Here is a 25757-nt window from a genome sequence, read left to right as displayed (position 1 = left end):
ATAAGAAATTAAGGCTTAAAATTATTCTTTTATTCCTCATTTGACAAGAACAAAAAGCCAGCAGTAGTATATGTGGTTCTTAAACTTTTCTGAGTCACAGATCACTTTTGATATTCTGGTGAAAACTATGTACTCTCACCCTAGAAAAATGCATACACACATACACGTAGAAAAATATTACATGTAATTTCAGCTTCCTACATTCTCTGAAGCCCAGGTTAAGAACCTTAATAAATGAAAAGTTTCTTACATAGTTAGGTAATATTCACCATCCTAGGCTGTGATAGTAAACCAGTTGTCAGTGATATATAATCAATGTATAAACCTATTAGTGGATGGATCTAGAGACTGTCATACAGAGTGAAGTAAGTCAAAAACAGAAAAACAAATATCGTATATTAACGCATATTTGTGGAACCTAGAAAAACCTAGACAGAGATGTGGAGGCCAAACGTATGGACACCGAGGGGGGAAAGTGGTGGGGGTGGGGGTGGGATGAATTGTGAGACTGGGATTGACATGTATACACTAATATGTATAAAATGGATAACTAATAAGAACCTGCTGTATAAAAAATAAATTAAATTAAATTTTAAAAAAGGGGATGGAGCACTTAGAACTCCCATGAGTTGTCAAAAAAAAATCTACGAGTGATATAATATGTTTTCATTATCTTTTGGAAGCAAACTGGGATATAGGACTTTCTAATTTGGCTGCCCTCATTCTTGACAAGTTTCACAGGTTTATCTCCTGTAAGTATGTAAATAAGTTACCACCCATAAGTAGTAACTTATTCAGAGAAGACAAAATCATTCTACTTGATCTATTAACTAGAAGTAATCAAAGCTTCTGGATTCCATTTTCTAGATTTATCACTTACTGGCCATAGGATCCTTAGTTTTCTGTCTTACTTCACTATTTGTAAATAAAGAATGTAACCACTAAGTTCACCTAGAAAAAGTGAGCCATGAATACATGAAGTTTTTAGACATATGAACCAAAAGTATTAAGCTACAGTCATCATATTATATACACAGTCCATGTTTTTCATATATATGGCATTTCTAATTAAGTGAGGCTTTCAATTTTAACACCGTCTTTTAAATATATTGATTTATTTTCCCCAGCTTTATGGAAAGGAAGGATTATGTACTAAGAAAACGTAAGCAAGTGATATTTAAAAACTTGTATAATAGAAAATATAACTATTTTCTAAATAACCAGTTCAAAATAAAGCCTTCAATATATTTGAAAAATATTATTTTTAATATTTTATTGTGAAATAGAGGCAGCTATGTGTGTGTTAAGATAATCTTAAAAGAAATATAATAATCACATTGCTAAACATTAGTAGATTCACATTTTTATATTACATTCCTGCTTAAATAGGAAAAAAGCTCATCATACTATTATGAACCTAGTATATACGTTTTTCTACTCAACATTCAAATAAATAAAAATTTCCTCTATTCTAAAATAATCACATTACACAACCACATATTTTTAAAAACTAGATCTCATTCTGGTTTTCTACTGCCACTAACAGTAGGTATTTCATGGTCAGTCTCTTTTTTAGGATCTACCATATTTTTATATCTTTCCCCACGATGTCTTTCCAGGTATGGCCCCCAGTTAGGAGCTGGTCTGCAGCAGCTTACAATGCGCTGAAAAGCAAAGAAAAAAAAATGAAGTTTTAGAATGTTAAGTCTCCTTGCTAACCAAAATGAAATAAGAACCATAGAAAAGTAAAAAATGATCATCTAAATTCTTAATATACTGTCTACCAAAAAAAAGACACTCAAATGTAACCAATTGTTAATAGAATTGTATTAACTACAAAGCCAAGATAATTGAGTATGTAAATGATTTCAAAAGAAAGTGTTTTGTGAGCCCATTCAAGCAACAATATCACTTCATATACTTTCACTGAATTCTCAGACATTTCTATCCTGGCCTTAGGGTGAGGGTTAAGTGAGGATCTAAACCAGTGTATGCCTGGGAAGTTTCAAGAACCAAAGCGAGGGTCAAACCATTGACCTAGATCCACAAAGCACTCACCTAGATCTTGAACCCAATCTGCCTGCTGAGCCTACCCTGTCATTGTCCTATTGAGATGTCATAATCAACTCCCCTAGACCTTCATGGAAGAGGGATAACTCAGGGTCTAGACTGGGTTCAAGAAATTTACCAGAGTTTTTCCAGCTTTAACATGCTATTACAGTATGTATTATAACCAGATGAAGTTTTAAGGGTGAAAATTATAGATATAAAGGAAAAAGGTCATTTGCTTTGTGTCATCTCAGTAGAACTCAGTACGGGTATAGATACCATAACTTTTAAAGTATAAATAATATTAACATGCTTACTTGAAGGATGGTTCCTTCAGCTTGAATTATTTTTATAATAGCCATAATTGGAATCCAAATAATGCAGAAAATAATCATACACCAGCCTAGAGCAACTCCCCAGTCAGGGTATGGAATTTGGGCATAACTAGGTCTATGAAATTGTACCAATGACCAGATCAAGATTGCCTGTGAAAGTAAAATATGAAAAGAAAATGGTAAAGATTAAACTTTATTGCACTAATGATTTCATTTGCACTAAGTATTAGCAATTTGATTCCATTCCTTATCAAAAGCAATTAAAATGAAAATACATTCAAGCCAACTAAGATAATCAGGTAACTAGCCAGAAGATAAAATACTAAATGAACCAATCTAAATAACTTGTATTTGGCTCTGAATAGATTCTTCCAAAATTAGCACTTCCATATACTTATAAAAGATACAAATACTTGCACAACATGTTTTTCAATAAAATACTGAAATACAACACGTATTTCACTTATAATAGCATGGTTTTATTCTGTTCTATAAGCTAGCCAGCATATCAATCAATTCAATGAGAATGTAAAGTACACTTTAGTGAACATGCTCTGCACCTTGCTTAGCAGTTGTTTCTATTATTTTCTACTACACAGAGCACCCCTTACTCCACACCCAAAACACACACACATTCACACATTGGTACATAATTACCAAAGAACGCTTCACTTTCTTATTGAGAAAAAAACAAGCTCAATATATGTTTGGGCAAAACAGTGACTCTTCAAGATGAAAACTAAGGCCAAGTTTTTTTAAAAGTGTTAAAAAAAAACCTACTAGAATGTTGCAGCATTAAAACTAATTATTTAGAAATCTATAAAGCAAACAAAACAAAATGAGCAAAAACTAAAAAATCATCTAGTAGTTCCTCTAAATTTACCTGTCTTGAATTTTATAGATATTCAAGTTTAATTTTAGAATTAAATTGATTAATTTCTTTCATTTCATTACAGTAATTTAAGTTTATTTCACAATTACCATAATTTTACATAACTACAAGAGAATGGCTGAGGGATAGTGGAATCTAATATATATGACTTTATACAAAATAGATGATAATGTATATCATTTAATATCTAATACTTTTGCATTTTAAAGTAAATCCAGTTGTCAAACCTAGTAATCAGTGAAAATTAGCCGGCTAAAAAGTCTAGCTAGATCTTCTAAGTTGGTAAAGCACTTATATTATTATGGAGACTTGTGAAGACTTGTGAAGTAAGGAAAACAACATTTAGTAGCACTGTGAAAATCATTTAGCAAGAATATGGAGCATACAAATATTTTATTTCAGCACACCCAGTTCCCAATCGCTCACTACTTCAACCTGACCTTATAATGTTAAAAACACCCTCTAAAACAAATTCTAGATCAAATTATGTAATGGCCTTTTCTAGGAAAACCTTTGAAGCATGGGGGCAGTGAGAACCAAAGCATCCTCTCTAAGGCTTTGCCACTGCCCCACCCCCACCATTATCTCTAGTCCATAGAAATTCTCTGTCCCATTAAGTGTTTATTTTGGCATTCAGCCTTTTACTGTCCTGAGCTTTTATTTAAAGATATCATGTCTATATGTCATGTTTCTCCAAGAAGACATCTTTTGCTTTCCCCCAGCTCCTTAAATAGCACCAATTTTTAACATAAACTATTGCCTCTATTGACACACGTGAGTTTCTTTTAGTAATTTCAGATACTAAACACTTCCCATAAAAAAATATGCATTAACAACTGAGTGTTGTTTCTTAGCAATTAGTATGTTTAGATTGAATTCCTTGAAGGCAGAGACTGGGTCTTAAGCAGAGAGGTTAAGAACATTGTAGATGGCTCAGCATATTTTTTAGGGAATGAACAAATGACTGGCTTTTAAAAATGTATCCTATTGATAATTTTTAAGTATCTAGGACCTTTAAGTCTATAGGAGCCTGGTTATTTTCTCAAATGGTAACTGTTTAAGCCTATGGCCTCAAAAATAATACTACAAAGAAAGGCATTGTAATTTAGGCAACTTGGAGGCGCCAGTCATGAAGTAAAAGTTGAAAATCATTACTTTATGACATTAATTTGCCTTACTGTATTCAGTGTGAATAATTCAAGTTTACCTTAGAAGTGTTTAAATATATATATATATTATTGATACCAAATTCATGGCATGTTAATACTTACCGTCAAAAGGACAGGCGTAATGAAAAACCAGCAAACTCTCCACCATAGCCAGAATATCCACCTTTTTGCTCCAATCATCATTTCTATATCTTCAATGAATCTGTTGCCTCCTAAAAACAACAAAGAGTGCATTCAGCCCTTATTTATACTTTCATTCATTAATCATTGTGGCCCCAAGTTAGCTTTCTATGTCTAAACCTTTTCCAATACTACAGCAATGAAGAATATATATACCTTTAACTACATTTTATTCATAATAAATTTTTGTCCAGTATATTACACTTAGCTATTACAGTAAACATAATGAGAAGGAATCAAACTAAGTCATTTTAGTAAAATGTGTAGATAATTCTATAGTCACTATTTACCATAAATCCAGATGATCCCTATTAGTTCCAGTATAGCTGCAATCAAAATGCCCCATCCAGCACAGAAGTGGTCAATCAGATGAACCCAGTAAATTCCAGCCTACCAAAAAAAATCAGTTACTTTTAAGTGTATTTTTAATTATTTCTATGATTGATGAGGTACTCAAATTGAATCTACTAATTTGATTTTAACATATGCTCCTTGGTTTCACCTCTGCCAAAATGCAAAAAGGAATGTTTTCAAATGTAAACACAAACGTGGCTTTAAATATCTCAAACAGGATGTACCTTTTATTCTATACTGAGTCACTGTTAAAAAATAAGCATTTAGAATAGTTGATTATCAAAATGATATGCCGTGTGTGCTCTGTAGTAGCTGCCAAGAAATACAGCCTATGTTTAAAGTATATAACTTTATTGTATTGGGGAAATTGTCCATTATTGGGCTTTTTCCCCCTCTGCAAAATATACTTACTATTGAAATTGTGTTATAATGGGGAAAAAACCTGGGCTAAAACTCAGAAAATCTTGATGCAAGTCAGACTTGGACTTGTCACTAAACATCCTCTTAAACCTTGGCTTCCTCATTTAGATTATAAAGTACATTCCAACTAATATTTTGTCTATGAAAAAATACTGTAGTATACCTGAGTCACACAGACGAGGCCAAGGAGAAACAAAATGAAGCAGCAACCCAAAGTGATGGGAACCCTCATTTTCTTCATCACTTTGGGAAATAAATCTTGAATCGTTGTTGTAATCGTTTCTTCAGAAGGGAAAAAATGACATGTCAACTCATTTGCCAATAATTTTAATCACAGAAATCAACTTCTATTAATCAAACTTACAAATATGTGTTGAGAATATACGCTGGGCCCTACTTCTTACTTTTAAAAATCCACAGGGTCCTTTCTCTTGGCAGTGACCACTCATCAGTTCTGATAAAAATCAAATGGGGCTCTATTTGTTGTTTTTAGTCTGTTTTATAAGGTTTTTCATTGGTAGCAATTATAAGGTAACAGGTTCCCAAGGGCTGAGGTAGTTTGAAAGAGGGTTATAGGGAAGGAAGAATTCTAGTAGAACTTTTAAATAAGGTGAATATTTGAATAAATAACATGGAGACAGAAAGGCCTTCTAGGTTTAAGAAATAAATGTGTTCGTGAAACAGGGTACTGGCTAAAAGTAGAAGGATATATGAGTAAAAGGATTAAGAAACATATTCGAGATTTTTGGAGGGCTTTGAAAGTCAACTAGAGGAAGCTGGACCTTATCCTGTAAACTATTAAAATGGTTTATGTAAGAGCACAATATGATGAAATTCAGAATCTTTAGGTGTGTACCCTAGGGGAAATCCCTATGTGTACACAGAACCATGTGCAAGAATAGTCATTGCAGCAGTGTGTGTAATTTTTAAAAATTGGAAATAATCCAAATGCCCATCATTATGGCAACAGATTGTGAATTAATTAGCACTATATGTCTATGTGTCAACATGGATTCATAATACATATAAAAAACAACTGTCAGAATGATATGTATGCTATGAAACTTCACATTTATGTGAAATTTAAAAAATTTATATGTTATTTATGGATACATATAAAATGTATACAAACATGGTCTGAATAACATACATAATGCATGGTGACAGTTGCTTCTAAGAAGGAAGAAATGTGAATTGTATTAGACAGAGAGACACAGGGGACTTCAAATTTATCTATAACAGTTTAGTTTTCTAAAAAATATCTGAAGCAAATATAAAATATTAATCTCTGCTCCTTTTGGGTGTCTGATACATGAGTACTTTGGATTTTTCCATATTTAAAACTTAAGTTAAAAAGAACTTTCAGAAAGATGATTCTGAGAGTAAAAGCTAGAGGGAGGCAACAAGGGTAAGAAAAGGATGTTTTTTTTTGTTTTTTTTGTTTTTTTTTTGCAGTACGCGGGCCTTTCACTGCTGTGGCCTCTCCCGTTGCGGAGCACAGGCTCCGGACGCGCAGGCCCAGCGGCCATGGCTCACGGGCCCAGCCGCTCTGCGGCATGTGGGATCCTCCTGGACCGGGTCACGAACCTGTGTCCCCTGCATTGGCAGGCGGACTCTCAACCACTGTGCCACCAGGGAAGCCCCGAAAAGGATGTTTTTAAGTAGAGGAAACATGAGTAAAATATAAGAGGGATATGTTAACATTGGGAGTATTACTTACCAACGGAAGCAAACTGCGAGTCGAGACCCAAAGTCAAAAGCATGAAGAAAAATAATATGGACCAAAATGGCCCACCTGGGAGTTGAGCTAGAGCTTCTGGATAAGCAATGAATGCCAAATCAAAACCTAAGAAAAATGAATGGCATTTCAATTTAAAATTAGTTGCCAAGAAAACTCACATATTTGAACATTTTCAAAATAAGATACTAGAAAAATCTCATTTTAATTTGGCAACCCAATCCAAAATATACATTCTTTAGCAACTGTTTCACTTTCACTTTTAAAAGCGTTTGACTGGGTTGTTCTACGATGTGATAATGTGAACATGTGACGTGAATTAAGCTAGTGAGATAAATTTTGTAAATGGTACATTTCTCACATAAGAAATCTTAACTATATCAATGATTTTGTTCAGCTGATTTTATTTATTTTTTAATTAATGAAGAACAATTGTCTTAAACTCCAGAAACCTAAATTAGGTCACCTTAGCCTAGAAGTTCTAAAAAAATTACACTATCAAGAAAGATATGTTCATGGAATTAACTTTTTAGTCTTTAACTCTCTTTCCAAATGTTTACCCAAAATTACTATATGTAGTGCCATTTAATTATTTTTTTCACTGTACATTTCACAGCCGTGTAGTGCCATTTTATTTTTTTTATTGAAGTATAGTTGATTTACAATCTTATGTTAGTTTCAGATATACAGCATAGTGATTCAGTATTTTTTCCAGATTATACTCCATTATAGGTTATTACAAGGTAATGGGTGTAATTTTAGTGCCGTTTTAATTATTATATGGATACCTGCAAAATTGTATGTAATGAAACTATAAATTGAATCTTATTTTCTATTTGTTTTTTTTTGTTTGTTTTTATTTTTGACTTATTTTAAACATTTTATCAAGAAGGCACATTTTTTTTATACAGCAGGTTCTTATTAGTCATCAATTTTATATACATCAGTGTATACATGTCAATCCCAATCGCCCAATTCATTCTATTTGATGTATGTTACCTTTAGAGACGCTTTATTAAAAAATTTCAGTCATGTTATATGATACTCAGTTTTAAGTATTTTAAGTTTCTCCAACCTCCCAGAGGACTGACCTAGGAGTCAGGAGAATTAGCTTCTAGCCTAGGCTCTGTCACTTCCTAATGATTCGATCTTCTGCAAGACATAACATTTCTGTGCATCAATCCACTCCTCTGTAAATGAGGAGCTGGATACTAGATGATCTCCAAAGTCCTTTCTAGTCCTAACATTCTATTCTCATTCATCAATCTCTCCATCAAATGATACTAACCATAAATAGAAATTTAATAAGAAAGTCCTACTTAAAAGAACCCTAGAATTCTGTTCCTGAGAATCTTTAGCCAGATAATTAAGCATCCCTAGTTAATGTCTTTAAAGTTAGGAAGTTCACTAATCAGATTCCTTTCAAGTTGGACACAGCTGTATACTCAGTCAGTTGTGTTTCTATCTGTATGACACTTGTGCATTTTAAAAATTCAGACCTAATAGTGTAATTTTACGTGGATTAATTTTTATATATAGTCTCTCATATATTCATATATACATATTAACACACACATGTATATATATGTATGTGTATATAGATATACATACACACAAATGAAGATAATGCATGTAAAGTGCATAGCATGATGCCTGATACTTGCAATTGTGCAGTAAGTAGTTCCTATTAAGGACTAAACAAAATTTGGAAAAGATATTCTTAAACAAGTGTTCTGGAATGTACTGTTGTTTCTCAGATCATCTAAGAATTATTAAATCATTAAAACAATCAAGTTATATAAGATGAAATGAGAAAGAAAACACAATACCCTAAATCTTGAGTGCTTTAATTGCTGTAAAATATATCAGTGTTTCTTAAATGAGCTATATTGAGTTAATCAAAGTTAATAATATATAGCATTACATACCTGATTTTACAACTTGAGAGACTTCCTTTCCAGATATATGAGCCATGTGTCCCAATATAGAAAAAATAGCAAATCCAGCGAACACACTAGTGAGGCAATTTGTCAAACAAATTACAATGGCATCTGAGAAGCAGTTGTTATTGAACTTATTGTAAGATGACAGAGCAACTAAACCACCCCAAGCCACTGACAAGGAATAAAATATCTGTGTGGCGGCATCTTTCCAAACCTACAAGAGAAAATAATATTTAAAAACACACTCTTAATTTTTCATTTGTATAAAATATTTCATATATACAAATGAATAAATATTCATACAAGAACAAAATAAATACCCAAGTACCCACTACTCAGCTTAAGAAATAAAATGTTACTAGTCTATTAAAACCTCCCTGTGCCCCTTCCTGATCATATCACTCTTCCAACCTCAGTGGTAACTGCTATCCTGACTTCCGTGTTTATCATTTCTTCAATTTTCTTTATATTTTTAACTAACCTAAACAATATGGCATTTAGCTTTACATGTTTCTGAGTTTATAGAAAAGTTTTCTTAAAGCATATAAACTTATACAACCTGCTTTTTCCATTCAGTAGTGTATGAGATTTATCCATTATCAATTTGAACCTTATGAAATTTCAATTTTGTAACTCAAAAATGAAAGAATATAGGCAAATTCCTATGGTTCAATTAAATGTATGTAGTTCTGAACATTTTTTTCCACTGCTGTATTGCCCCACTAAATATTGCCAAATTATGCTCCAAAGTAGTTGCATCACTTTGCACTCCCAACAGCTGGTATGAGAGTTCCCATTCCCCTACATCCCTGCCAACACTGGTCAGAATTTTTAATACTGTCCAAACTAGTGGCTGTGAAATGAGTTTTGATAACCCTAAGTACTTTATAAGGTTTAGCATGTTTTTATGTGTATATATATATTCCATAGTCTTTTCCTGTGAAATTCCTGTTCATACTTTTTGCCAATTTTTTGTTTGGGTTATTCGCCTTATTTGAGCTCTAGGAATTCTTTATGTAGTTCGGATTCTAATCCTTTAGCTGTTATATATGTTAGTTTTTTTCTCCCAATTTGTGGCTTATATTTTTCACCTCTTGACATTGTGTCCTTTGACGAACCAAAGATTTTGTTTGAATGTAGCTGAAGGTATTCATCTTTGCTTTTATGTATTGTTCTTGATTTCTCTGACTTAAAAAAAGAATCCTTAGCCCAAGGTCATAAAGCTACTATCCTATATTTTCTTCTAAAAGACTTAGAGTTTTGCTTATAGCCTTAAGTTTTCAGTTCACCTGAAATTGATATTATGCATATTAAATTAGAAATCCCAACACACTGTTTTCTAAATGGAATATCAATGATCTGAAGATAATTGATATTATCAATTATGTCCAAAGATAATTGATATTTTCAATTATATCATTTGGATATCAATTTTATATCAATTGGATAGTCCATCCCTTTCCCACTGACCTGCATCCCCACCTCTGCCACATATCAAGTTCCATATGTCCATGAATCTGTTTCCGAGATTACTATTCTGTGCCACAGGTCTGTATGTCTATACCTAGGCTAACACCACATTGTTTTTATACCTATAGCATTATAATATTGTTTCATATCTGGTAGGACAAGTCTTCCTCACTTCCTCAGAAACACCTCGCTTTTTTGCCTTTTCTCCTTTGCATAAATTTTAGAATAAATTTTCAAGTTCCATGGAAACTGTGCTGGGAATTTGGTTGGAATTCTATTTACTCCACATATCAACTTGGGGACAATAAAAACATTAATTCTTAACAAGGGTGGTACTAGGCAGTTTTTGAAGAATGATGATACATTTAGGCATACCCTCAGTCATCCAGTACCCTCATTCCATGTTTTGATTAGAGCCCCACGTGGCTGGCCTCATCTCTCCATCTAATTCGACCCCTTTATCATTCCCCCTTTCACAATTTACCCCTCCTATGTCTCTGCTAAAGGACAATAATAAATCTTAGAAACTAACCTAGGTAAATCCATCTTAATAGTAAAATTCTGTAGATATAACATTACCCCAAAGAAAAATCTAACTGTGAAGACTTCACATAATAGGGCTGGCATATATGTAGGCAAAAGTGTGTTTTTAGTCCATCTGAAAACAGGACTGGTCAGTGGAAGGCAGGCCGTATAACATGGTGACTAACAGTTCTTGCTCTGGAGTCAAAAAGAATGAAACCTAAATCCAGTACGTCTCACTTTCATTGAATTTGATTTATTTAACATCTTCAAGCCTGTTTAATCATCTATAAAGTGGAGATGATGATGATGATAATAATAGTAGTAATAATTATGTGTCCTAGGAAGGATGTGAGAATTAAATGAGATAACATATGTAAAGCAATTAGTAGGATACTCAGTGATAGCTATTATTGGTTTTATGGAAGAGAAACATAAACTGATACTCGGTTTCTTTTGTGGAAGTTAAAAACAATAATTTTCTCCTTGAAAGATATGTAATCTATTTCCAATTTCAATTGAAATAAAGTTGTTAGGAGTGAAATAAATACTTACTAGGTCTTCAGAATACAGCTTGATGTTAGATTATTATTACATTTTATTTCTCACATGATTTTGTTATATAGAAGTGAAATATATATATAATATATATACTGGCAGGAAGCCAGTAGGAAGTAAAATGGGTGGATAAATAGATGGATAGATAGACAGCTAGATCACAGTTATTTCACTTATGTATAACAAAATCATGTGAGAAAAAAATGCTCTCTTATTTCTTAGGCGGTTGTACATATTAAGAAATGAACAACAGGCTTATGTTGGTCTCTCAGCTGCTTTGACTTGATACATTATGTATGCATATGTGAGTGGGGGGAAGGAGGCTGGAGGTCGTGTGGCAGGTCTGGGTTGTGTAAGAATGCTACTGCATACCATGATGTACCTAGGCTGCAAATAAAAGTGAAATATAGTTCCAAACATAGTTATAATCTCTGTATCTACCCATCTCATAGCTATATACAAGATTATTAGTTGAGTGATTAGGAAACCTTAATTCAAGATGCAAAAGCAGGCTATGTAGATTTAATTAAATGTGACTCTTCCTGGGTCTCAACTTCATCACTGTAAAATGACGGAGTTAGTAAAATAGTCACTGGAGGCCCCTCTAGCTATAAATTTCTATGGTTATCTACTCTCCTAGAGATATCAGTAGAGTTCAAATACTTAAAGAAAAGGAAAAAAATATATACTTATGATTGCATGTTTAGAATATGGATTGGAGAGGAATAAAAAACATCTAAGAAAAAATTCTCATTGCCAGCAAACCCAAAGAAGGCATGAGGGTAGTGTTTGTGTTGGGGAGAGGAGGTAGGATGATTAAACTGTATGTTTCATAAGGAGCTTTAGGCTTAGCTCTGATGTTTTAAAGACAATAGAGACACCGAAACACAGACCAGTATAAAATAGTCATGTAAAATTTTCTGGATAGTTTCATGGAGCTATAAAGCCCAGGTGATCTGAGGCTTGTAAAAGCCACTTAAAGGAATATCAAAGGGGCTTTTCAACTGTGCTCCAAGTTATGAGGTTTAAAGAAAATGGAGGGTCCACTTCTTAGGGAAAATGTTGCATCTACAATAATATAGTATTATATAACAGCAATAATTAAAATACTTGTGTGCTCATATTTATATAACGGTTTACCATTTCAAAGAACATTAACATATTTTATCTTGTTTAATAACCTAAGAGAGGGAAGATGGTGAGTCCCAACTTCCATTTTATTTGCTTCTCATCCATTACCAAAAATGGTCTAGTTGGAAAGAGACTAACAGACAAGATTAAAAGATATGAGGCCCAAGATAAATGAAGAAATCAACAGTGGCCTACGGACACATCAAACTATGTTAATCTCCAGCACATAAACAATAAAAGTTCATGGTTCTAAGATAATTTAGGGTTTTTTGGTTAATTATTGAGTGAAAATTATTTGGACACACAGAAGGTAACTGAAGGCCAGAGATTGACCTCTCAATTTTCAAAAAGGTAAAGGATGGATTTCCATGAATAAAAACTGATAAATTTGACTTGCTTACCAGAAATGTTCTACAACAAATAATTAAATATCTGGATTGTGAGTATTTAGAAAGTCACAATTGCTCGAAATTAGCATGAGTTCCACAAAGAATACCATAGCAAACTAAAACTAATATCCATTTTGGCTAACACTACTAATATGGTAGATATTATAGTGTTTCTTGATTTTAATGTAATATCGTGGGGTTTTACCTGACCAGAAGCTTAATGTGTTCCAAGAATGTGACATGACTACTAAAAAAGTGAAAGTGTTATTAGCCTGTATCAATAGAAGCATAGTATATAGAGTACACTTACTGACAATGCTGTCTGCAGTCAAAATTGTAAAAGATTTTATGTACCTATGATACACACAGCCATTGTCTGGAGATGGACTAATATTATAAGGGGTTACCAATTCATATTCATGGCACATATTTATGTGTCTGGTACAGGTAACAGTTCTGTTTATGGAATGCTTCATCCATTTCAAATTTATGTTTTAACTTCATAATATTAACTTTTGATACTAACTTTTGAAGACAATTAAAATTTATATTAGACCATTAAACCATCAGCTATAATCTTTAAATCTACTATGAGTTTATCTGATAAGTCACATAGCCCTAGTCATCAATTTGTGGGTACTCATGCATGAAATATTCTTTTTCAGATTAATAAGCCCCAAATCCTTTTGGTCAAATAGAATCAGTTTGAATAAAATGACTTTGAAAATCCTATTGCTAAAAATGATTGTCTCACTTCCAATAAGAGAGCATTAGTGCCATGTTAAATAGTTAAATCAGACATCCTAGGGGACGGAAACACTAATAAACTTAAGTACATATTCTTTTGCAAGCTACTATATTATGACACTCAATGGCAATCAAAGATTTTCAATATTGGCTTTTAAGTTTTACCTCCTCAGATAATTTGAAATCCAAATTGTCTTACCTCAGCTTCCCTAAGTTTTGTAAAATTTGACTGTGCTCCAATATAGTATGAAATGCCTTTTGATGCACCATCCAGAGTTGCCCCTCGGATCAGCAGGATGAACAAGACAACATAGGGGAAAATAGCTGTAAAATATACCACCTACCAAGAAGAACAACCAAAAGTTAATGTTATTTTTTTAAATCATGGTGTATAATTATATACAAATAAAGTTATTAGCCAGTTGAAATTAGTAAAATAAAGTATCAAAGATTTCATTAGGTTATTAATGTCTGATAATACTAATACCAATGTTGGCATAACTTTCTCTTTCTGTTCTCACCACTCTCAAATGATCCACTTTCAAAACACTCTGATGTATGAAGCAATATTTACCAGGTTTGTGTTGTAAATACACAATACATTAGCAACGGTGACTTGGAATCTAGATCGAGTGCTTTCCTAAATGTATCCTAATAAATGTCTGAGGGGACTGAATAGCACCTCTTGGTAAATTACTGCATCGATGTGGGAAGGGAAATGATTTTAAACCCTGCAATGATACTCAATCCCCAAGGAGAAGGAAAATCTCCTAGTAGGTGTCCAAATCCCATGAAAGTTGATTAAGTGAATACTTAATCGACACTTGCTATTATTATCCTTAAAGCTACCATTAAGAGAGTTTGATAGCACACATATATACGTGTGAACTGCTTGTGTCCTAGATAATACATGGTTCCAGATGAGCAGACTGCCTTTGAGCCTGGCTTTTCATTAATGTGGATGATTTCTTTGGTCCATAGATGTCCTATGTTTGATAATATGCCCAAGGAGATGATTTAAACAAGTCATCCAGAGACCAATAAAAATTAATTGTGTGGGTAAATGGCTTTTAATGGATTCTTTCAATATTAACATCAAAAAGGAGCCAAAGGTTTCAAAAATGTGCAATTGCAGCATTATTTTGGAAAGTTTCCACTGACTTTGCGATGTTCACTGTGTTTTTCTGATCTAACAGCATGTCTCATTACAATGTAACATTAATTGACTGTGCTAGATATTGTACCAGAACACAAAGATAGTATCCACAGTTATTCCTGTTGTCTGTCTTTAAGGAAATTTCAGTCTAGTAGTTACAAACACATACACATTTACTTTTCTGAGTACTGTCCAACTGCTCACAGAGAAAATTTCATACTGTTCTCTGAAATTGCCACCATGTTCTCTGAAAGTTTAAAAAATAAAACAATGAAGTGGGAAATGTTTTTCAGAAGAGGACTCTGCTGAGACAAGGTTCTGAGTCAATTTTGGCAAGCTTTAAGAGAACAATGGTATAGTTTTTTTCCTTCTCTCTCTAACAAGGGGAATCCTGACACTGTCACCCTATATAACGTATATAACAAGGATCTAAACTTTCCAAACCAAACATTGCAATATATAATTCCATTCAAGATGCTTCTTTATTATAGTAGGACAGAAATACTCCCAAGCCTCAGAATGCTGTATCAGCTAGAAGGGCCCAAGTTTAGAGAAACTGCACACATCTAGTACTAATTTTTGCTTGCTTTGTTTTATTTTTAATAATAGCAGGGTTCTTATGTATTTTCTTAGAGCGAGGCTGCCTACTTAGAAAGCTTTTCACACATTTGAATGTTCCCATCATAGAAAAAACATGCATTTGGTACTACCTGGCATTGAACTACAATGAAATTGGAAAACAGCTACATCACTGTCTAATGTGTTTTCTAAATTACCTTCCCAGAAGACTTGATTCCTCTAAATAGTGCTGCTCCAACTATGAGCCAGGCCAGAAGAAGACAAAGTGCTAAATACCACACAATGACTCCAGTCTCATCCAATCCACTTGACCGTTGGAGCGCCACTTTACTGAAAACACATAAGCCCTTTGATGAACACACAATCACTTGTCTTGATACATTGATTTTTTAAATATCTTTCATCCAGGGAGAAGCTTCATGAGTACTTCATTAATACATCAACGTTGTGTGAGTCTTTTATTGATACAATTGTATGGAGGGGCAAACATAGTTCAGTGAAAAATTAGGCTCTGAACTTTCTGGTCAACTGCAGCCAATCCAAAGTTCCAAACCCCAGAATAAAAGACCCACTCATTCCTTTAGCTATGATTTTCCCCTAATACTTCAGAGCTCCTGTATGGAAAGAAATTAACCTTACATCAGATTATTTCATTTTACTCGTTACGGTAGTTTTTTCTCAAGTTCAAATGATGGAGAAAACATTTAAATTGTATTAAATATTTTCTTATTCATCATACTTGTAGTTATCAAACCTAAATGGTCCCATTATTTATACCTTCTTCAAAGGTATAATTCCATGATTTCCACTAGGGACATATATGGGTCTAGGATTTTAATTCTTAGCTTGATATTTGGAACATTTCAAGGTCCAAATTTTAAAAGGGTCACAAAGAGCAACAACATGGAGCTGAGGAAGAGCTCATTACAGCAATAGTCAAAGAAGTTATGTAAGGGTAAAGGGTAGGTATACAGTAAGGAGATAAAAGAGAGCTCATTTAAAATTAATAAAAGCAAATATAACCCCAAACATCTATTTTTACCATATGATGACAATTATAAGCAAAATGGATAATGAAGAATCTCAGCCTTAAATAGCAATTTTGCCCCCAATATTACTCATCACCCAACTGTTTATCATTAGAACTTGCTCATTAGAGTCTAAAAGTTGCATATTTTTCCTTCAAAGCAATGCCCTAGCTTATAGCTAATAAACACTGTATAAATCATCACTGAGAACATTGTGCCCATTTCATAACTAATTTATAAATGACAATCTATTAACTATGAGCTAATTTTGCAGGCTACTACTACTCACACAGGCTAGGTAAACATTTGAGTCAAAAGAAGTATAATTTGCTCTGACTTGACTCCCCCCTGCCTTTTTTTTCTACTTATATGAGTTAAGAAAAGAGCGGATCAATATTTTATGGTTATAAACATTTTTAATAACATCCGTTTAAGATGTAGATAATTTACTGTACTCACTTCCAATATTGTTCACTGGGAAGCTGCCCTGGCTGATAAACTTCACTTCCATTGATGCAGGTAAAATTGTTGGCGTCTACCCAGCTTTTATTCACTTGGAAGATTTCACCTAGCTTTATACTCACATTACAATGTGTCACTAAAAATTAGAAAAAAGAATACATACACAGACACATACTTAGTTTTAGAAGAGTACTTACCTGGAAAAAAAAAGTTTTAATGATGAAATATTTAAAGTACTGTCTAAATTGTTACTTGGTGAAGGTGGAGTAGAAATCTTACAAATGGAATAAGCCATGCACATTCAGCATCTGAAATCCTCTCTACTACTAAGCTGGGGGTGAGTATGAAAATATCTGCCTTTTTAAGTTGTGGTTCTATTTAGAGTAATAACAGCTATAGAGTAACAATCATTTCAGTTGGGACTTAGTGCTCTAAGGAACTTTTCATATGTGGACTTATTTAACCTATATAGATAAATGACACCTTTAAATTCCTAAGAAGTGTTAAATCTTTATCACTTTATCCTCCAATATACACAGGCAATCCCAGTGGTAATAGTCTACAGTATGGATGCTACATTGTCCCAAAGATTAGCAACACTCAACCATCAACTGAAACACTACTACTATCATAAATAGTGCTTTTCTCTCTTACCACTTTCCCATTTTCTTCCTTTTCTTGATGCCCACAACTTAGGCCTGCAAGAAGTACTCCAAGTAGTGGTTTAGCCTTACTGGGTGCCCTCAGAAATTAACATATTGCATTAATCAATTTTCAGGTTATACATGCTTTATTCTGCTTTTATCAATAACCTATGGCTCACTTAAAATTGAACCTAAATTGGTTAGAAAATGATTTAACCCTTTAATCTTCTTAGAAAATATAAAAGAATGATGCAGAGTTAATAATATTTTTTAAATAAATAAATGAATTTTACCTATAGGCGATCTGCTACAGGTTTTATCTGCCCAATAAGAGCAAGTTTTCCATGGTAGTTCACGTTGAAAAGAAGCAAACATGTAGTAAAGACTATGGGCAATTATGACATTATAATAGATTGTCACAAAAATGGATATCAGGACCATTGTAATCCCCACACCTGGAAAAGAGAACAATTAAAATAAAAAACAAGTGAAATTTGTTTTCCTAATTCATAAAGCTGTATCTCAATTTCCACAAAATCTATTTTAAAATGAGAAAACTGTTTCAAACAATGTTTTCTCTCTCTCTTTTTTTTTATGTGGGGAGGCAGTACTACTGTCTGAGTAGCTTTCTTCTCAAAATTATTTTGATGATTGACTTTCTGAGACAGTTTTTTAGTTGATCAGAAAAAGGTTCTAAGATCAAAGGCCTGTATTAAGCCATCAAATTCACATAAGGGAAAACCATGTTCATTATTCTTTCTTATTAAGTCTGTAAATTCTGGTCAGAGTGGATACTACTAAAAAAAAAAAAACTATTCAAAGCTCATATCCTATCGACTCGCTGACCAATACTTCCCTCTTCATCTATAAACCAGCATTTTTTTAAACATCTTTATTATAATTGCTTTACAGTAGTGTAGTACTCTCTGCTTTATAACAAAGTGAATCAGCTATACATATATATATATCCGCATGTTTCCTCCCTCTTGCATCTCCCTCCCTCCCACCCTCCCTATCCCACCCCTCTAGGTGGTCACAAAGCACAGAGCTGATCTCCCTGTGCTATGTGGCTGCTTCCCACTAGCTAGCTATTTTACGTAAACTGGGACCAAGTGAGAGAGTGGCATGGACATATATAAACCAACATTTTGACAAGTAGAAGATAAATCCTCTGAATGAATGTCCCAAAAGGAGAGTGTACAGCATTTCTACAAGTGCATGTAAAGAAAATTCAATAACTCAGTAACAATCCAAATTTAAACTTCTGAAATTTCTTTAACTCAGTAGTTTCAAAATACAGCAAGCATATTGAATGTAACTCCTATGTTAAGACTAGCTTTTGTGACAAAGCGAGAGAGTGGCATGGACATATATACACACATATATACACAACGTAAAATAGATAGCTAGTGGGAAGCAGCCGCATAGCACAGGGAGATCAGCTGGGTGCTTTGTGACCACCTAGTGGGGTGGGATAGGGAGGGTGGGAGGGAGGGAGACGCAAGAGGGAAGAGATATGGGAACATATGTATATGTATAACTGATTCACTTTGTTATAAAGCAGAAACTAACACACCATTGTAAAGCAATTACACTCCAATAAAGATGTTTAAAAAAAAGATCATATATATATGGAATTTAAGAAAAAAAAATGTCATGAAGAACATAGGGGTAAGACAGGAATAAAGACACAGACCTACTAGAGAATGGACTTGAGGATATGGGGAGGGGGAAGGGTAAGCTGTGACAAAGCGAAAGAGAGGCATGGACATATATACACTACCAAACGTAAGGTAGATAGCTAGTGGGAAGCAGTCGCATAGCACAGGGAGATCAGCTCTGTGCTTTGTGACCGCCTGGAGGGGTGGGATAGGGAGGGTGGGAGGGAGACGCAAAAGGGAGGGGATATGGGAACATATGTATATGTATAACTGATTAAACTTGTTATAAAGCAGAAAAAAAATAAAAAAATAAAAAATAAATACTTTGTCGCATACCACACGACCAATTAGTGGCAGAGTGGGGATTTGAACCCATTCCCTCTGAAAAAAAAAAAAAAGATCAAAGAGACATATCAACAAAGAAAAAAAAAGACTAGCTTTTGAGGTAGCTTCGTTAATATTCCAGCACTATATTCTATTCACCTCGCTATAAATACATTTTTGACGTTACACTGAAGCCTTTACAAGTAGTTTTCAGCAGCTAGCACATACCAAAATGATATCTCATCTTCAAACAGAAAGGCTATTGGATGTTTAATAACAATGAAAGCTCTTAAAAAAAAAAAAAAACCCTCCTAGTGTCCTATTCCATTAGGAGCATCCAAGAAAAAATAGTGACCTGCCCTTCAACTTTTCTGAAGGAGGCATTGTAAAGGATATGCAAAAGCAAGAAGACAAAGACCGCATAGGAAGTAGAAAAAAAGCCAGAGCCATAAAGTTAATGCACAAGACTGTGTGCCAAGAGCATTCAAAAGGTGAAAACAGGAAAATAATGACACCTTTACAACTCTCTCATATCCTTCTTAATCCCTACCGTATCTGCAGCCCAAGCTAAAGAGAAATATAAATTAACATTTGATTTCTAAATTCGACAGTGTCAAATAGTCAGAAAAGCAACGTATGCCCTTTTGCCTTTCATATGAGGACAGCTATACGCAGGAATAGACCAATAAGCACAATAAGGAAAACATTTTAATACCAACCTTGAAACAATGGTAGAATCCTCCAAACTGAAACTGGACCTAAGCTAGCAAATTGTCCCAGTGAGCACTCTAGGAAGAACAAAGGTAAACCAGCCAGTGCTAGCATAATCGCATAAGGTATCAAGAAGGCACCTAGAAAACACAAAAAAAGAACAAAAGCACTCTTATATGCCCAAATCTTGATGGCACTTTGACAACTAGCACAACATTTTGAAAGCACTGTGATATAGTGGAGTCAGAGAGTACTGGGTTTAGGCTCCAAATTTACTACTGTCTGTGAGAAAATAGTTGATTCTCTAAATCTTGGATTCCTCATCCATGAAATGGGGATGCTAGTATTACCTAATGAGGTTGCTGTGATTATTAAAAACAATAGCCCGGGGCTTCCCTGGTGGCGCAGTGGCTGAGAGTCCGCCTGCCGATTCAGGGGACACGAGTTCGTGCCCTGGTCTGGGAGGATCCCATGTGCCGCGGAGCGGCTGGGCCCGTGAGCCGTGGCCGCTGAGCCTGCGCGTCCGGAGCCTGTGCTCCGCAACGGGAGAGGCCACAACAGTGAGAGGCCCGCGTGCCGAAAAAAAAAAAAAAACAAGAGTCCGTAAAAAGCAATCCAGAGAAGTTGAATGATCACAGGCTTTGGAGCCAGATAGCCCTAGCTTTATATTCTGGCTCCATCATATACCAGTTATGTGACCTGGGGCAGTTTACCTAACCTCTTAACCTTGGGTTCCTCATAAGTGGGAAGAACAATGCCAACTCATCAGTTTGTGGTAAGGGTTAAATCACAGAGCCTGTGTGAAAACACTTGGCAAAATGGGCAGGCACATAGTATATTTTTAAAGTTAAGTTCCCTCCTTTCTCCTTAAAAAATAAACAGTTTTTAAGACTTAGGGTTCAAATGTTAAATGTGGTTCAAAGTGGAAGTTACTGCAGCTAAGTTCAGTATTCTCCAAATAGTCATAAGGGTCTTCACTCAACGTTAATAAGAAACATTATTTTTGGTAGAAGAATCTGAACAATTGAGATGCATTCAGAATTAACTTTCAATTTCATAAGGACTAATTCTCCTACATTTAGATTATTCAGGCCCATTTTGGGGTTTTTGTTTTAAAACTTTTATTATTTTACTTTTTTTTCTGCCCGCTTTTAGGACATAATACTATTCATTAGAACTATGACCCAATTTTTGGTAGAGGCAGGGACAGAATATTAAGCTTATTGTTCAAGTATTCTTGAAGTCTTAACAAAGTTTAATAAGAAAATGTGGAGATAAGGGAATAAAAATAGGCTTTGGATTATGTACATTTCATATAGCCATGTTACATTTTTTTCCTCATATGTTTTTCCCATTATGGTACTATAACATCATACCTGGGAATTACACTTTTTCTAACCCTAAAAATATATCCTACTAAAAATGGGAGACAATCGGGCTTCCCTGGTGGCGCAGTGGTTAAGAATCCGCCTACCAGTGCAGGGGACACAGGTTTGAGCCCTGGTCCAGGAAGATACTACGTGCCGGGAGCAACTAAGCCCGTGCGCCGCAACTACTGAGCCTGTGTGCCACAACTACCGAGCCTGCATGCCACAACTACTGAAGCCTGCACGCCTAGAGCCCGTGCTCCGCAACAAAGAGAAGCAACCACAATGAGAAGCCCACGAACCACGACGAAGAGTAGCCCCTGCTCGCCGCAACTAGAGAAAGCCCGAGCACAGCAACGAAGACCCAACACAGCCAAAAATTAATTAATTAATTAATTAATTTTAAAAAATTAGGAGACAATAAAGTACTTGTTACATACAAGTCACTAGTCACCAGAACATAGGGACAAATATGTTTTTAAAGATGCTGCAATGTACATAACATCATTACTATGACTAATAGAAGTTTAATTCCCACCAATGATAAATATGAAGAAAAAGTAATACAAAATATCCCTGTTTAAACACAACAATAAGCAACGCTTTGCTAGCCCCATGTAAATAGGTTTTTAGACACACACGAAAAAGGATTTTCCTCAATGCTGTATAAGGCTTTTCACCCATTATATTATTTCATTATTAATAACAACCATAACTGGTAAATTATCACTCCAATATAGTGGTCACCAATTGTTAGTCCTGCTGACCTAGACCCTAAGGTAGTCTGATACTTCTCTTTCATAAACTGTTAAAAAGCTCCTACAGATAAAAATGACTCCAGATTTTAACAAGTCTTTCAAGCCTGACCATAATTTTAAATCGAATCTATTAACATTTGACAAATTTGAATTTCATGTTCCTCTTTTACTCTTGGGTAAAAGAGAAAGAAGCAATTGAGAGAGACTAGATCATCTATTACCCAAATGATGTGATCTTTAAAACCTGAGAGCCAATATGATATATTAATTTTTAGAGGAAGTGGTGAAGGAGGTAATAGCATACAATAAATAATGCCATTTTATTTCAGCTAAGTTTAAGAATTCTCTATTAAATCTAGTTTAATATGGTTCCTGGAAAGTTATAGTAAGTACTGGGCCTATGTATGATGTCAACTCACAGGGAATTTCCTATTCTAAACTTGAACATAAGAAGCTGGAAAGGAGCCTGAATGCTTCTCTCCACCACACGGACCTTAGGACATAGACACCAAAAAGATTGTGATTCCTGAGTCATCTTCCAGCTCATATTTATACCAAACCCATGATTAAACAATGTATGCTCTAGATAGGGTAATTTATGTCTCCAACACTTAAAGTGTTTGATAAACAGAGCCCCTTTCTTAACTCTCTGAAGGCCAGTGTGAATGTTTAATATAACCAATTAATAAGGAATATAAGATTGAAATATCACCACACAAAATCTTATTGTACCAAGAAGAATACTTATAGTAGCATTGTTTCACTGGTAACCAATTATGAAATATAAGGGGATGTCACCTTTACACTTCTAACAGAACCTGTAATTACAAGTAAATAAAATATGGTAAGTGAAAAGTGGTTTCAACATTACTAGAAGATTGTGCAATTCATTTTGTTTCCTTTTGTGTGTCACTTCGGACTTATTTTTTTCTCCTTGTTCTAATGGAGTCTTCCTTAGTGATCTATGAGGTATAAACTGCATTATTTTGCAGAAATTAAACACCTAGCCTTGATCTACATTCTATCGCATTTTCAAAGGACCTTCTACATGGTCAATCCAATTTGAAATACATGTAACTGAATATTGCAGCTTAAAGTACAAAACCTTCAATTACTTTTTAATCAACTCCTTCTACACTTAAATTTCCAAAATGTAATGCCTTATTTTATTTAAGCAAACAATTTATTTGAGCGTCTTATGAGAACGAGAATTCCCTGCCTTTTGCTTAGGTTCAGCTATAAATTAGGCAAAACACAACTTGAGTGTGAACAGATTATCATAGGAAGATGTAAATTAAGAAGACTAAGTCATAGTTGAAGATGACATGGGATTTCAGATCAGAAGCTCAGAAGTGCTAAATATACAACTTTTATCAAGTTTATATCTGAACATCTTGTGAAGCCAGCTTTCCAACGTGAGCTAGAAACTCAGTCTAATAATAAAACGCAGTATGCTCATTTCCCATCCTCCCACTAACCCATATTATCATATACCTTTCCTCAGTTGTTATAATATCCTCAGAGGCCATAAAACACCACACTTAAAACTGAAGAGGAAATAAATTGGGGGGGGGGGAGAAATACCTCCGCCATTGTTGTAGGTCAAATATGGGAATCTCCACACATTCCCCAATCCCACTGCATATCCAACCATAGATAAAAGGTAATCCGATTTTTTGGACCAGTTGCCACGGTCCTGATTCTCATCATTTTCACCAATATGGAAATTCTCAGATGAAGCCGTCACTTTCTAGAAAAGGGAAAATATCAAGAGCTTGTTTTTTTTTTTACTATTAAAAAATCCACAGACGCATAATTTCACAAATCCACAGAGTGACAGTGAGACAGAGACAGAGAGAGAGACAAAGAGAGATTGAGAGAATGAACCCTGAAAACCATAGCCAAGGAGGACACTTTCCAAGGCTGGGGAGATTTCTGAGGATGGCTGCTTTTACTTTACAACGTTTATCCCATGAAATGAAAAAAGCTCTGTAGGTGGATATTTTTACTACTTCTTCGGGTTAGATCATCCAAATTTTGGTGGAAAGGGTACATGTGGCACCCAGCATGAAGGGCAAATGAAGGTGGGAAAATAAAATTTCAAATACAAAAGTCTTAAAGATGAATTAGGTAAAATCAATGCTCTTGAAATCAGAGGAGATATTTGAGAAAAAGGATGAAATATAGTTTCTACTAAAAAAAAATTCATAGACTCTTTTTCATACTGGCTGGTAGTTTTGATGTTTGGAGTTGTCAGGGAAGTTTAACTTCTCTCCGTATCCTGGAGAGTAAAACCAGTGCTTTTCTGAAAGCCACAAAATAATATTCAGAGACAAATTCTCCTGTCCCACCAGGTGGAGCAGTGCTCGCTCCACTTCAGAGGACAGGGGAGAGTTCCCCAGGTCAGATAAGGACAGTACATTTTCTCATTTCCCTCCGGCATATGGACACAGTCTGGAGAGGGACAGAAAACACAACAAGGTGGTGGGCACACCCAAGGCAGAGGATGAGGTGACCCTAAGACTTCTAGCCACCAGAGTAAGAACTGCTCTATGTTTCCTCTACTCTATGGGGACATCTTGGGCACACATGAAGGCAGTTGAACAGAAATGTGGAAAACAGGGAACAGCTGCAGAGAGCAAAGTCTGAGACTTGCCTCCCCTTGTGTTCCCTTCCCAAGCCCTCCACACCTCCCATAGCTCCCAGACTCCTACCTCCTTCCCTCTGCACTTGAAGAAGCTCGGGCACTTCAACTTGTCCATGGTTCACTGGCTGCCTGGGCTGCTCTGCCGGTCTCGCAGTCTGGCGGAGCTTGACTGGTGGCAGGTGCACACTCCCCCGTCGCTACCTGCCAGAGTGAGACACGATGCCCAGGGGTGGGACCATTTATGGAGGTAAGCTCTCTCCTCCCCCGCCTGAGCACCCTGTCGTGTCAATTACTGGAAGGGACTAAAGTGAGGCTCCGGTTTTTCCCCAGGTAAGCTGGCATGTAGCAATCCCCTGCCCCGGGCCCCGGGAAAGGGCTGGGCTGTGAGAGAACAGAGCAGTCAGAGCCGAGATGACTGACAGCCATTGACTCAGAGCCGTGCGGTACCTTCGCAATCTTACCTCCTTTCTGGGGTTCCCTGCTTCTTCGTAACCTCCTCTCTTAGTCTGGTCTCTGTCCTGAG

The 25757-nt window shown here is 35.1% G+C and overlaps 1 protein-coding gene across 1 annotated transcript; it reads right to left on the bottom strand.

The window, feature by feature from the left end:
* Positions 1 to 1243: 1243 nt before the first annotated feature.
* On the bottom strand, positions 1244 to 25349 carry LOC307069440 (sodium- and chloride-dependent neutral and basic amino acid transporter B(0+); the record flags this gene model as incomplete). Its single annotated transcript, XM_079727796.1, has 14 exons — positions 1244 to 1664; positions 2367 to 2534; positions 4548 to 4657; positions 4916 to 5015; positions 5563 to 5681; positions 7120 to 7245; positions 9066 to 9294; positions 14097 to 14237; positions 15830 to 15962; positions 17120 to 17258; positions 18060 to 18221; positions 20471 to 20602; positions 24172 to 24337; positions 25302 to 25349. 14 exons carry the CDS (start codon positions 25347 to 25349, stop codon positions 1518 to 1520), a joined length of 1920 nt encoding a protein of 639 aa, XP_079583922.1. The 3' UTR covers positions 1244 to 1517.
* Between the last annotated feature and the right edge of the window lie 408 nt (positions 25350 to 25757).

This window comes from Hyperoodon ampullatus, assembly GCF_949752795.1.
Source record: "Hyperoodon ampullatus genome assembly, chromosome: X".
Classification (NCBI taxonomy): domain Eukaryota; kingdom Metazoa; phylum Chordata; class Mammalia; order Artiodactyla; family Ziphiidae; genus Hyperoodon; species Hyperoodon ampullatus.
This window is presented reverse-complemented; position numbering and strand designations above follow the sequence as displayed.